The 14587-nt window shown below is 51.9% G+C and overlaps 1 protein-coding gene across 1 annotated transcript; it reads right to left on the minus strand.

Annotated features, from left to right (window-relative positions):
• Positions 1-8265: 8265 nt before the first annotated feature.
• Positions 8266-10097, minus strand: LOC123072199 (F-box protein At5g07610). The gene is made up of 2 exons (XM_044495766.1): positions 9917-10097; positions 8266-9840 (listed from the first exon to the last, which is right to left on the minus strand). Exon 2 carries the CDS (start codon positions 9808-9810, stop codon positions 8611-8613), a length of 1200 nt encoding a protein of 399 aa, XP_044351701.1. The 5' UTR covers positions 9811-9840; positions 9917-10097; the 3' UTR covers positions 8266-8610.
• Positions 10098-14587: the final 4490 nt, after the last annotated feature.

Genomic DNA, 14587 nt, shown 5'->3' on the forward strand with positions numbered 1-14587 from the left:
TTACTTCTAGCCTGCACTAGCCATGTTTTCCCCGTTCTTTCCCTACTATCGTCAGTTCACCGTTCTATTATCTTCAGTGGCAACAACTTCCAGTTATTCCCTCGCCAAACGTACTTCACTACCGAGTTATTTTGGTTCCCATCGGTTGAACACAACTGCATTGTCTTCAACTAGGATGTTCGGGGATTGAACAACCCGCTCGTTGTCTAATCGTTAGAGATATAGCCTCCAAAAACCAATGCCTATGTTGCCTACTTACATGAAACAAAATTTAGTTTTGTTGATCGCCCTCTGATCCTTGAGCTTCTTGGCCCCTCTTTGCCGATTCTTTCTGCTATCTGCCAGCAATGGGAACTAGAAGCGGCATCGTCTTAGCCCTGCTGACCACTATAATGTCCATGTCATGTGGGGCACGTCTTACAGACGTGGGCCGCGCGGCCAGGAGCAGCCGACGGCCGCATCAGGCAAGGCGCAGGCTGGACAGGAGTCCTGATCCGGGCACATTAGTTCCTAGACTAGTTTATTTCGTATAGGTTTCTAGTTTGTTATTAGCCCATGGGGCCTTTATATATCAGATAGTTAGCACCCTTTAGGGATAAGAAATAAAGTTATTTCCTTCTATCTTCCCCTCCCGCATCATAGAGCAGCCAGGCAAAAACCCTAGCGCTCCTATCCCCCGCGACTACGAACTACGTAGTCGAGGTCCTGCTGTCTTGGGCACCGAGGCCCTTGACAACTTGGTATCAGGTTCCAGGCGATCCTCCTCCTCGTCCACGCTCCATCCGCCGGCCGCTTTCCCCCCTGTGTCCGCGCCCAGCTCCCCGACATCGCCACAATCCGCTGCCGCCTCGGTCACTTCCGGCATGGCAGAACCGACCACCACAGATCTGGCTAAGATGATCGAGGCCTTGACGGCCACGGTGATGTCCCTGCAGTCGTCCGTCACCGCACTCCAGAAGGACAAGTCCTCCTCTTCGTCCAGCGCTGCCGCCGCCCATGATGGGCAGCACCACAATGATCGGCCGCCCAGGTTCCAGAAGATGGACTTCCCCAAGTTCGACGGCAAGTCTGATCCGCTCGCCTTCATCAACAGATGCGAGTCCTTCTTCCATCAACAACGGATCGCCGAGGAGGAGAAGGTGTGGATGGCGTCCTACAATCTCGAGGGTCCTGCCCAACTATGGTATATGCAGGTCCAGCGAGACGAGGGCACACCTCCGTGGCGCCGCTTCTCCGAGCTGCTCAATCTCCGCTTCGGGCCACCGCTGCGCGCTAACCCGCTGGGCGAACTAATGGCGTGCAAACGCACGACGTCCGTCGTCGACTTCCAGGAGCGGTTTGAGGCACTCCTTCCCCGGGCAGGCACCTTATCCGAGACACAGAAAGTGCAGATCTTCACCGCGGGACTCCAGCCACCCCTCAGCCTCGACGTGGAGATCCATAACCCACAGTCCCTCGCCGTCGCCATGAGCCTCGCCCGCAAATTGGAGCTGCGCGACCAGTGCGCGCTTTCCGCCGCGCCACCGGTGCGTTTTCCACAGAAGGGCATCCTGCCGACACCAGGACCACGCCTCGCGCCCCCCGCTCCGGCCCCACCAGCCGCACCTCAGCAGGGCCACAATCTGTCGGACGGACGCCCAATCAAGCGTCTCTCCCAGACAGAGATGGAGGAACGCCGTCGCCTGGGCCTTTGCTTCAACTGTAACGAGAAGTTTGGCAGGGGCCACAACCGCGTGTGCCAGCGCATCTTTCTCCTCGACTTAGCGCCGGACGACGACGACGACGACGCGGCCTCCGCCACTGATGATGCATCGCGGGCCGACCCTCAAATCTCGCTCCACGCGATCGCCGGCGTGCGCACGAGTGAAACCATGCAGATGCAGATTACTCTCGGAGGTGTCTCCCTCCTCGCCCTGATCGATTCAGGCTCCACCCACAACTTCATCGCCGAAGAGGCGGCCGCTCGTGCTACGTTACCGCCCCCCACCACAGAGAAGATGCGCGTCACGGTGGCCAACGGCGAGCGCGTTCCGTGCCAGGGCGCGTACCGCGTCGTGCCCTTCCGCATCGGCCACGAGGAGTTCGCGGAGGATTTCCTCGCCTTGCCGCTCGCGGGCTACGACATCGTCCTGGGCACGCAGTGGCTGGCATCGCTCGGACCGATCCTGTGGGATTTCCGAGCCCTCTCCATGACATTCTGGCGGCGGGGCCATCGGGTGTGCTGGCACGGCATTGCAGGACCGGACGGGCCAGCCCTAAAATCATGCAGCGGCCGCGACTTCCTGGACGCCATCATCACCGAGTTCGACGGCATCTTCGCCGACCCCTCCGGCGTGCCACCGCCCCGCAGCCGCGATCACGGCATCACCCTGCTACCTGGTTCCGCCCCGGTGGTCGTCCGTCCGTATCGATACCCGGCCGCGCACAAGGACGAGCTGGAGCGTCAGTGCGCCGCCATGCTCGCCCAAGGTATCATCCGTGCGAGTTGTTCCGCATTCTCGTCCCCGGTACTGCTGGTCCGCAAGGCCGACGGGTCCTGGCGCTTCTGCATCGATTATCGCGCCCTGAACGCCATTACTGTCAAGAATGCGTTCCCGATTCCGGTGGTGGACGAACTCCTCGACGAGCTACGGCACGCTCGTTTCTTCACCAAGCTCGATTTACGTTCCGGCTACCACCAGGTGCGGATGCGTGCGGAGGACATCCCGAAGACAGCTTTCCGTACTCATGACGGCCTCTACGAGTTTCTGGTGATGCCGTTCGGACTCTGCAACGCGCCGGCCACGTTCCAGGCCCTCATGAATGATCTGCTGCGGCCATACCTGCGCCGTTTTGTTCTCGTCTTCTTTGACGACATCCTCATTTTCAGCGAGACATGGGCTGACCATCTCCGACATGTGCGCACCGTCTTCACGGTCCTGCACCAGCACCGGCTCTTCGTCAAGCGCTCCAAATGCGCGTTCGCCGTTGAATCAATCGCATACCTGGGTCACACCATCTCCGCTGCAGGCGTGGCCATGGATCCGGAAAAGGTGCAGGCAGTAGCGGACTGGCCGCAACCACGCTCGGCGCGCGCGGTTCGGGGCTTTCTCGGCCTTGCGGGGTACTACCGCAAGTTTGTCAAGGACTTTGGCGTGGTTGCCGCGCCCCTGACGGCCCTCCTTCGCAAGGATGGTTTCTCTTGGTCACCGGAGGCGGCAGCAGCTTTTACCACCCTCAAGACGGCAATCACCACGGCTCCCGTCCTCGCGTTACCGGATTTTACACGGCCGTTCATCGTCGAGTGTGACGCATCGACGTACGGTTTCGGGGCCGTCCTTCTTCAGGACCACCACCCGGTGGCTTTCTTTAGCCGGCCAGCCGCGCCACGTCACCGTTCCCTGGCAGCGTATGAACGGGAACTCATCGGCCTGGTGCTCGCGATTCGCCATTGGAGGCCGTACCTATGGGGGCGTCAATTTGTGGTAAAAACGGATCATTACAGCCTCAAATTTCTGCTTGACCAGCGTTTGGCCACCATCCCGCAGCATCATTGGGTTGGCAAACTCCTGGGATTCGACTTTACAGTGGAGTACAAGGCAGGTAGTACCAACACGGTGGCGGATGCACTTTCCCGCCGTGACACGGAGGAGACGACGATCATGGCGGTCTCAGGGCCTCGTTTCGACTTCATCAATCGCCTCCGGCAAGCGACGTCCACTGATCCGGCGCTCGTCGCACTGCGGGAGGATATCACGGCAGGTGCGCGGCAACAGCCTTGGGCGCTCTCCGACGGCCTCGTTACCTTCAACGGCCGCCTCTACATTCCGCCGTCATCCCCGCTACTCCAGGAGATTCTTAGTGCCGTGCACGATGATGGGCATGAAGGCGTCCTGCGCACATTGCATCGTCTTCGCCGCGATTTCCACGCACCTAACCTTCGCAAGACGGTGCAGGAGTACATCCGCACTTGCGGTACTTGCCAGCGGTACAAGTCCGAGCACTTGCACCCTGCTGGGCTGCTCCTGCCGCTGCCGGTACCCACGGGCGTGTGGACTGACATCGGCATCGACTTCGTGGAAGCGCTTCCTCGAGTAGGCGGGAAGTCTGTCATCCTCACCGTGGTGGATCGCTTCAGCAAGTATTGCCATTTTGTGGCGTTAGCCCACCCATACACGGCAGAGTCAGTGGCACAGGTGTTCTTCGCTGAGGTTGTTCGTCTCCACGGCGTACCACAGTCCATGGTCTCTGACCGCGACCCCGTCTTCACCTCCGCTTTTTGGCAAGAGCTCATGCGCCTCACGGGGACAAAGCTGCACATGACGTCCGCATTTCACCCGCAGTCGGATGGGCAAACGGAGGCTGCTAACAAGATCATTGTGATGTATTTATGGTGTCTTACCGGGGATCGTCCCAAGCAGTGGCTCCGGTGGCTTCCCTGGGCTGAGTACATATACTACACCGCCTACCAGACAGCAACCCAAGAGACTCCGTTCAAGCTTGTGTATGGCCGTGACCCTCCCACTATTCGCTCTTACGAGCCCGGCGACACACGGGTGGCTGCAGTGGCCAGGAGCATGGCTGAGCGCGACGAACTTATCGAGGACGTCCGCTATCGTCTACAACAGGCACAGGCGGTCTATAAGTCCTACTACGACAGACGTCATCGGGACATTCGGCATGAGGTGGGCGATTGGGTTTGGCTTCGCCTTCGACAGCGCGCCGCGTCCTCTCTCAACTTGCCAACCAGGGGCAAGCTCAAGCCACGATTCTATGGGCCGTACCGCATTTCAGAAGTGATCAACGACGTGGCATACCGTCTTGAGCTTCCGGCGCGCTCGCGCCTCCATGACGTGTTCCACGTGGGCCTCCTCAAGAAGTTCTTCGGCATTCCTCCAACTACACCGCCGGGATTGCCTTCGATCCACAACGGGGCGGCTGTTCCAGAACCAGAGCGCGTGACTCGTGCGCGCCTAGCACGCGGCGTTCGCCAGCTACTCGTCCACTGGAAGGGTGAAGCAGCTTCGTCAGCTACATGGGAGGATCTTGACAGTTTCATCGAGCGCTACCCCGCTTTTCAGCTCGAGGACGAGCTGCTCGTCGAGGGGGGGAGAGATGTCCTGTGGGGCACGTCTTACAGACGTGGGCCGCGCGGCCAGGAGCAGCCGACGGCCGCATCAGGCAAGGCGCAGGCTGGACAGGAGTCCTGATCCGGGCACATTAGTTCCTAGACTAGTTTATTTCGTATAGGTTTCTAGTTTGTTATTAGCCCATGGGGCCTTTATATATCAGATAGTTAGCACCCTTTAGGGATAAGAAATAAAGTTATTTCCTTCTATCTTCCCCTCCCGCATCATAGAGCAGCCAGGCAAAAACCCTAGCGCTCCTATCCCCCGCGACTACGAACTACGTAGTCGAGGTCCTGCTGTCTTGGGCACCGAGGCCCTTGACAGTCCAACACTAGCATGTCCAACACTATTTTATCAGCCAACGTTTTGAGGAATGCCTGTGTCGCATCTTGGAGCATATAACTGCAGTTTATGGGCTGGACGAAGACAGTGACAAATTTGCTTTCATTGAAGAACTCAAAGAATTATGCTTGAGCGTGCAACCATTCTAGCTTCCAAATGAACATGTGGTTCTTAAGAATCAGTACTAGTCTACCTTCTTAAGAATCAGTACTTCATCGCTTCAACCATGTGGTTCTCCTTATACCAGATGGGATGCAAGGACCATCAAACTGAATCGCATTTACACTTCAATTTTTTTTCAACTAAAGATAGTCTACAGCAACCATAGGACTGAAGCTCCAATTTTACTGTACTATAAGAAAGTATGATCTTGATTTGAGATCTTTAAATATTTTGTACCCACCACACCAACCTCCAACCCCATTCTGCAAATATAATCATGTGCTATCTTTAACTTTAGCTCGATATATATATCCATCTAGTTGTCATATGGTCTTCTTCATGTAGCCTCCCGGAGTTCCTCCTACACTATCTACCAAATGTTGAGAATTAAGAGGAAAAAGATGAAGCAATGACCCTTAGGATCTTGGAGCTACACACACAGCATCTTGGGAATAGTAGGCATCCAGGAACATGTTCATTGATGCAATGTTATAATTCTTGTGATTGACCTAATTACGACCACTGCAAAAGGAACCAAAAGTAGACAAATAGTTGCTCATGGAGAATGCAGCGTTTCTGGAGGACAGTGAGAGTTGTGTATCGAGAAGACTAGAAGAACACACGAGGCCTGACTTCTTGTTGGCTATGCGAAGTTTCTTTATCCGGGAAGTTTTCTGCTTGTTCGTTGTATTTTTTTCATGGGACGATCCCTATCCCTGTTGTTTGTTCTTTTGTCAGCCTTTTATTTTACAATAAATCAGCCGATGAAGCTACATGTCAATGTAACAAAGCCAATGTAAATTTAGGCAAACTAAAACAGAAAAATAAATAAATAATAAGATGTGCCACCAATAGCAGAGCATGGACAACATACCCAATGATGGAGGAGACAGGAAAGCGGAGCGGCATGACACCTCACAAAAACCTCATGTAGTGCACGTGCCAGAAACAACCTGGGAGAGAATGACCCTCCTGGCCCCGTTCGATTGCCATGCCTCCTTCTATATTCGGCACCCGGATGATTTAAGGGCTGAAAGAACAAAACCACAAAACCATTTCTCGAAGAAGAAAAAAACTGCAAATTTGGCTAATACCGAGACGGAGCTATTGCCATGTGTCGAATGAGACCACCGAACCGAAGCATCAGAACGGTTTCAAGCATCATCTGTCAGCAGGGCAGATCATCAATCAGGATTTATGAACCCCTCGATGAAGAATGAGTTTCTTGACCTAGCTATGTTTTAACCCAAATGAACGAACTGGAGCCCCATTCTGCAGATGCAACTCTCTATTGCTCAATTCAACCATGACCTTCGGTGTACTCCTCGACCAGTAGACAGAATGGGAAAATGCCAGCCAAACTGTACCCAACAGAGGACAGGCAAGCCTCTACAAATCTACAGCAACAACCCAAGAGCGCAAACAGTACATGAAAAATAAATCAACAGCTGAAAACACCTAACATCCAACCGGTGAAATGCTCAAATATCTCACTATGACTAGAGTCGGCACTGTTCCAATAAAAAAGCAGGCAAGCAAACTGAGTTTCAATACAGTACCACAAGGTAGAAATCGTTTTTAGGGGCATCCGAAAATTAACTTCCACCATGTATTATGATAGTGCATACAGGTAATTTTGAGTAGTTTCGGCTGCCCACGTGACCGGCACCGTCGAAACATAACAGAACAGGCTAGTCATAAATACAGAAGTCCTGAAAACCGAGCACGAGCAGTCACCACACAAGGTTCTCAGGCAGAATAATGATATGAGTAATAAAACTAACTAAGAAAAGCACTGTAAGTGTCACTTACAGAGGAAATCCAGACATGTATAAAATACATTCGCATAAGAACAAAATTGTTGATTGACGTCATACAAGAATACATGCAGTACTTGTTTAACAGTCCAGTATAGTCCACACATGTTTTACAGTTGTGATAGCTATCTTTCAGTACTTCAAACTAACATATAGAGAAGGCATCTGCTACCAAAAGTATCCGACTTCAGGTGGATCCAATCATCCACTACATTCCATGTGAAGATCACATATCACAATAAATGAATCATGCAATTAAATAGTAAAATGATCCTACAAGAAACGAGATAATTCCAGTTTAGACTGCAAGATAAAAGTGTCCTACAAGAAACGAGATAATTCCAGTTTAAATGCAACTGCTTACTCAAAAGTCAAAACTCATCATGTCCTTCAGGCTTCTCAAGTGTGACTTACAGCAGAGCTAGGTTATGCATTTGATAAAGTACACTAGGATAACCCAATGACAGAATTGTCAATTCGCGTCATACAAGATACTTACTAGTTGTTTAACACTTTAGTATTGTCCCCACGTGCTCGAGTTTTGATGCTTCTATCTTTCAGTACTTAAAACTAGCATGCAGAGAGGGCATCTGCTACCAAAGGTCTACTATTTTCAGGTCGATTCAGTCGTCTGCTACATACTTCAAAAACTATACAGCCTTAACAGTATTATCTGATTCCAGAAGAAATACCTTAATACATACATAGATCGTTTCAGTGTTGACTGGAGATAAACAAAAGCATCCAGTCGATATTGTTAAAAAAAACTGGACCCATACATCCAGTCCATACTAAGAAATATCCAGTGCAGAAGTTGCAACAAATGCAACAAATTCTCAAAGAGAGACGAATTTATTTAAAAAGACAGCAATAATGGTTCAACAAAACGATCATAATATCCAAGATTTAAGTAGCAGGGTGTTACAACTGCATAGGCTGCTACACAAAGGCAAGTTCAGTCACTAAGTTACTGCAATAGTCAGGACACAGTGCTCAAGTGCCAATAGAAACTATCAGAACTTCATAAATGTCTACCCCAGTCACTGCTGCCCAAATTGAAGACCTAACTCAAATATCATCAGAAACATGGACAATTATGAAGTTGTGGTATGCAGCAGCCAGGCCATTGAACTTCACATTCACATCCAAGTTAACATAGAACACAGCTGAATAGACATTTACTACCCATCCGCCAATGATTGTGAGAACAAGGGAACATGTGGATGAAAAAGAGTCTTGTCGCCACAGGCAGGCAATTCAGCTTTACACTCAGAGCCAAGTTGACATATAAAACGCAGCTGTCTAGAATCCATGTCATATGACATTAGTGTCTTGTCATGTCCACCGACTATAAAAATCAAACTGTGTTCTGGATGCATTGAAATAACACTATAATCATTCGCATACGATGAATACTTTGTTCCAAACAACTGCAAGTGGCTCACATTGTGCTTCAAAGTCCATTTTCCTGTAACCAAGTCGTCAAGAACCCAGATTGATAATTCAGAACCATCAGAATCAGCAGGACTATTTGCAAAATACAACTGTCCCTGTGATGGAAATATGCCATTGATATCATCCGCATAGTACGGTGGCTTAGGAATATGAACAAGTGACCAATTATCTCCTTCCACATCAACAGCTACAATTAAATTATTATAGGCAGCCAAATTAAGGATCCCGTTTAAAAATGAGCCGGGTGAATTCTTGGGTATCGCAAATGGTCCATGCTCAACTGTTTGATATTTCCACGCTCCAGCTTTGGACGAGTAAATTGCTAGTGTTTGGATGCGTCCATAGCACTCGCTTTGCTCGTCCTCGGCTATACCCCAGGCCTCCTCATCTATGAACTCGAATACATGGAAGTGGGAAGTAACGGCCGGGTCAAATCCGAGGCGAGCGACGCTCACCTTGCTGGACCAGTCGGTGGCAGGGAAGGACACCCATTTCTCAGTGGTGGGATTGCAAACAACATAATCCAATTCCAGGGGATCAGCAGCCTTCCAGCAGCGGCAGAGCAGGAGGCCATTGCAGGCGTCCAAGATGTCAAGGCTGTCGCAAGTGGGCAGCAAAGACAGCGAAGGATCTACGAGAGGATAGCGTTGCCGTGACAGCAGATTGGTAAAATAACGAGCCTTCCTGGGGGAGCGGAATGCATTGTAACCTTGGTAGAAGAAGCCGACGACGGACTGCGGCATCTTCTTTCGGTGGTCGCGGTGGGAGATGAGGTTCCGCCAACGCCTGGAGACGCACTTGCAGCAGCATGTTGACTTGTAGGGCACGCGCGAGATGATGTCCACGAGGAGGTCGTCGGTGAGCTTGGCCGTCGGGTCGACCTCCTTCACGCCCTTGGTGTTCTTCTTCTGGGAGCCCGGCGCCATCGCCGCCCGTGGAGATGAGGAGCGGCCGATCTGCTCAGATTGGGGGGCGGAGAGGTCAGAGATTCGTCCTGGCGTTGAGAGAAGCCTGAGGAGAGAGAGGGCCTACCAGGTGCGTGGCGCCCGAACTGTGAAGGAAGGGGCGGCGAGAGCGTCGGCCGCCATCTGCGCCGGCGAACGAGGGTTTGGGCGTGCGCCGGCGGTCAAAGTGGAGAGGACGGGGGAGTAGGGAGGCTGGGCCGTGTGACCTTTTCCCCTTGTGCTGGAACGGGCCGCGCAGTGAAAACGGCTCTTCATTATTAAAAAAAAAACCCAAAATGATAACATGTGGCATGAAGCAATTCCGTCAGACGTTTTTATGGGATCCCTTATATCCAGCATGCCCGGCCAAAGATTCGGCCGATCACGCACGCGTCGTGAGATTAAAAGAAATTCAACGCCCATGTTTGCTCCTGTAGCATGGGGCCCACGCATCGCTTTTGCTGCATCCATCCTTATCTCTTCCACATGAGGTGCTTAGCCATTCTTTTTCCCCAGCACGCCGCACCACTTTTTCTCTCGCATCCTCTCTCCCATCTACTTTTATGAGCTGACCACCAAAGTGTTGCGAGACCACCATTGGTGCCAGAGCAGAGCAGCAACACACGTGTGTGAAAGAGGCGGTAGTGGAGCTGCAACACCGCGGCGATAGGAAGCTACAACCTCGGGTTGGTGGAGTTGCAACCGATGGTGGTTTGAGTTGCATCCGACGGTGCCCTGCCGATAGGGGCGAGCTACAACCGGCTGTTATGGGAGCTGCCGGAGCCAGAAAGCCTCGAACCGTAACCGAGGGGGGACGGGGTCTCTCATCCCTAGAGGACAAGAGTAGGAGCATATGGTCGGACCCGATGTGCGTAATAGCCTGAAGAGAGGCCAAAGGGAACCGAAGTTCCCATTCAGGTGAGACGAATACTCGGTCAAGCACACTAAGGGTAGGGGCAACCTGTCTATTAGTCCAGGTAAATCTTGCCCCGACCCTGTCAAGCTCCAGAAGGCCTAAGTCCGCAACCCAGTCATTAAATCGCCGTATCTCAGCAAGGTCGGCATGTGAGTTACTCTTCTCCGCGGTGGAATGGAGGAGGTTGAAGCCCCCCCCTCCCACCCCCCCACCACCACCGGGAGGGCAGCGGAGGCTATCTTGGTGTGGAGCTCCGCCAAGAAAGCGGCCGAGCGACTATGGTCGGCTGGGCCGTAGACCACGAAGATCTCCCATTGTAGTTCATCTCACGCTCCCGAACCTCCATGCCGATGAAGTGGGATCCATGGTCCATGGATCCCACCTCAAAGGTGGCGTTCTTCACACCTAGAAGGATGCCACCGGAGTGACTCGCCACTCCACTAGATGGCAACCAATGCCACGCAAACAGGTGTCTGCTAAGACGCCCAAGTTCTACCAGAGAGAACTCAGTGCGCATTGTTTCTTGGATCGCTACCACATCTATGGACTCATCGCGCATGTACTCAATGAGTTTCCTGCGGCGGCCATTGTGGCCAAAGCCCCGCAGGTTCCAAAATAGAGCGCGCATGATCACTCACCTAACGAGTCCTCCCTGGACCCTATGGTAGTAGTAGCACTTAGAGCCCGATGATAACCCACAAGTGTAGGGGATCGAAACAGCTTTCGAGGGTAAAGTATTCAACCCAAATTTATTGATTCGACACAAGGGGAGCCAAAGAATATTCTCAAGTATTAGCAGTTGAGTTGCCAATTCAACCACACCAGGATAACTTAGTATCTGCAGCAAAGTATTTAGTAGCAAAGTAGTATGAAAGTAACGATAACAGTGGCAAAGGTAAAGATATCAGTTTTGTAGTAGTTGTAACAGTAGCAACAGAAAAGTAAATAAGCGAAGCACAATATGTGAAAAGCTCGTAGGCATTGGATCAGTGATGGATAATTATGTCGGATGCGATTCCTCATGTAAACGTTATAACATAGGGTGACACAGAACTAGCTCCAGTTCATCAATGTAATGTAGGCATGCATTCCGAATATAGTCATACATGCTTATGGGAAAGAACTTGCATGACATCTTTTGTCCTAGCCTCCCGTGGCAGCGGGGTCCTAGTGGAAACTAAGGGATATTAAGGCCTCCGTTTAATAGAGTACCGGACCAAAGCATTAACACATAGTGAATACATGAACTCCTCAAACTACGGTCATCACCGAGAAGTATCCCGATTATTGTCACTTTGGGATTGTCGGATCATAACACATAATAGGTGACTATAGACTTGCAAGATAGGATCAAGAACTCACATATATTCATGAAAACATAATAGGTTCAGATCTGAAATCATGGCACTCGGGCCCTAGTGACAAGCATTAAGCATAGCAAAGTCATAGCAACATCAATCTCAGAACATAGTGGATACTAGGAATCAAACCCTAACAAAACTAACTTGATTACATGGTAAATCTCATCCAACCCATCATCGTCCAGCAAGCCTACGATGGAATTACTCACGCACGGAGGTGAGCATCATGAAATTGGTGATGGAGGATGGTTGATGATGACGATGGTGACGAATCCCCCTCTCCGGAGCCCCGAACGGACTCCAGATCAGCCCTCCCGAGAGAGATTAGGGCTTGGCGGCGGCTTCGTATCGTAAAATACGATGAAACTTTCTCTCTGATTTTTTTCTCCGTGAAACGGAATATATAGAGTTAGGGTTGAGGTCGGTGGAGCATCACAGGGCCCACGAGACAGGGGCGCGCCCAGGGGGAGGGGGCGTGCCCCCACCCTCGTGGATAGTGTGTGGGCCCCTTGGCCTTGATTCTTTCGCCAGTATTTTTTATATTTTCCAAAAGTTATCTCCGTGGATTTTCAGGTCATTCCGAGAACTTTTATTTTCTGCACAATAAACAACACCATGGTAGTTCTGCTGAAAACAGCGTCAGTCCGGGTTAGTTTCATTCAAATCATGCAATATAGAGTCCAAAACAATGGCAAAAGTGTTTGGAGAAGTAGATACGTTGGAGACGTATCACCCAACGCAACTGGGCAGTGCGGGATCACATCTGACTGCAGATCTCGTCCGGGTCGTTTGCAAAGAGGCCCTGACCACCAACCAGGCAGGGGGTAGGGGGGACCTCCGCGGCTCCTGCTGCCTCGCGAGCATGGGTGGCCGCGAGGTGGCCCTCCAGGACCTCGTTGGCCTGTAGGGACGCAAGCTGCTCTAAGACCGAGCCCTTCTCGCCACGGAAAAATATAACTGAATCGGCTGCGACCTTGGCCAAGTGGCCAAGTGGAACACCAGCGAGTGCAGAGAAAGAATCGTCGCAAATATCATCAGAATCAGTACAAGGATCCTGGGAGTCAGACGGACATACGTCGAGGTTGCGGATGGCGGCCCGCCGCGAGGCCTTCTCCACGGCGGTCGGCGAGGCCCCCTACAGCCGGGGAGCTGCCTCAAGCCGAGCGCTCTTCCGGGCCGACGAGACCGGCGTGGAGGCCGAGAGGGGCCGGCCCCTGGAGTTGGGAGGCCGAGAAGACGCAGGCAAGAGGGCCGTTGCGGGCTCGAGATCCAGGGGAGCAGGCGCCGAGGGGTCCTCACGGACATGGACCAGAGACATGAGCCGCGGGGAGGAAGGAGGACGCACATCCAGGCTCACCCGACTGTTCCCGCTCCCCTCCTCATCAGACGATGACATCAGAGCAGGGAGGAAGGGAGGGGGTAGGGTAGCACTGGGGGGGAGGGCAGTAGCCTCGTCAAGCATGGCTGTGATGGCCTCGACGTCCTCAGGCTCCTCCTCGATGCAGTCATCGCGGGAGCCGAGCCCCGAATAGTGGGTGGACGAGGGGTGGTAGGAGCCGGCTGGAGGGGCATCATCAGGGTCCATTGAGTCATCGTTGGAAGCCTCAGAGCAGGGCGAGCGACTGCGGGAGCGACGGGGGCTGCCCCGAGGAGCAGCGCCCCCTCCTGGGCCCGGCTCAGGGTCAGCTTCGCCCCCAACATCCGGGCTGAGGGGATCAGTGGGAGTCCCACCCTCAACCGAGATACGGAGATCGAAACCGACGTCGTTGAAGAACATCTGAACCATCGTCTTGAGCTTGGAGGGGTAATGTCTGATAACCCACAAGTATAGTGGATCAATTGTAGCCTCTTTCGATAAGTAAGAGTGTCGAACCCAACGAGGAGCTAAAGGTAGAACAAATATTCCCTCAAGTTCTATCAACCACCAATACAATTTTGCGCACGCTTAACGTTAAGTATGAAACCAAAAGTATTGTGTCGGTGTGAGAGGATAGGTTTGCAAGAATATAAAGAGCACGTAAATATAAAATAGGGGCTGTTTAGATAAAGAAGCAATAAAGTTAGTATAGCGACTGCGGAAAAGTGGTGGTAGGAGTTGCGAAATTGTCCCCAAGCAATTGACTACTTTACTAGACCGATAGCAAGTTTTATGTGGGAGAGGCCATTACTAGCATGTCATTCCTAACTTGGAATTCTATGCACTTATGATTGGAACTATTAGCAAGCATCTGCAACTACTAACGTTCATTAAGGTAAAACCCAACCATAGCATTAAGATATATTGGTCCCCCTTCAATCCCGTATGCATCAATTTCTATGCTAGGTTGAAGCTTCTGTCACTCTTGCCCTCCAATACATAGTCCTATCAACATACAACTAACCCTACGGTGTGATCCACGCGCGCGCTCATATGATGGTCACCAAAGGACAGCAACATAACCACAAGCAAATTAAACCAATCATAGCAATTCATCAATTACCA

This window comes from Triticum aestivum, chromosome 3B (genome assembly GCF_018294505.1).
Source record: "Triticum aestivum cultivar Chinese Spring chromosome 3B, IWGSC CS RefSeq v2.1, whole genome shotgun sequence".
NCBI lineage: Eukaryota > Viridiplantae > Streptophyta > Magnoliopsida > Poales > Poaceae > Triticum > Triticum aestivum.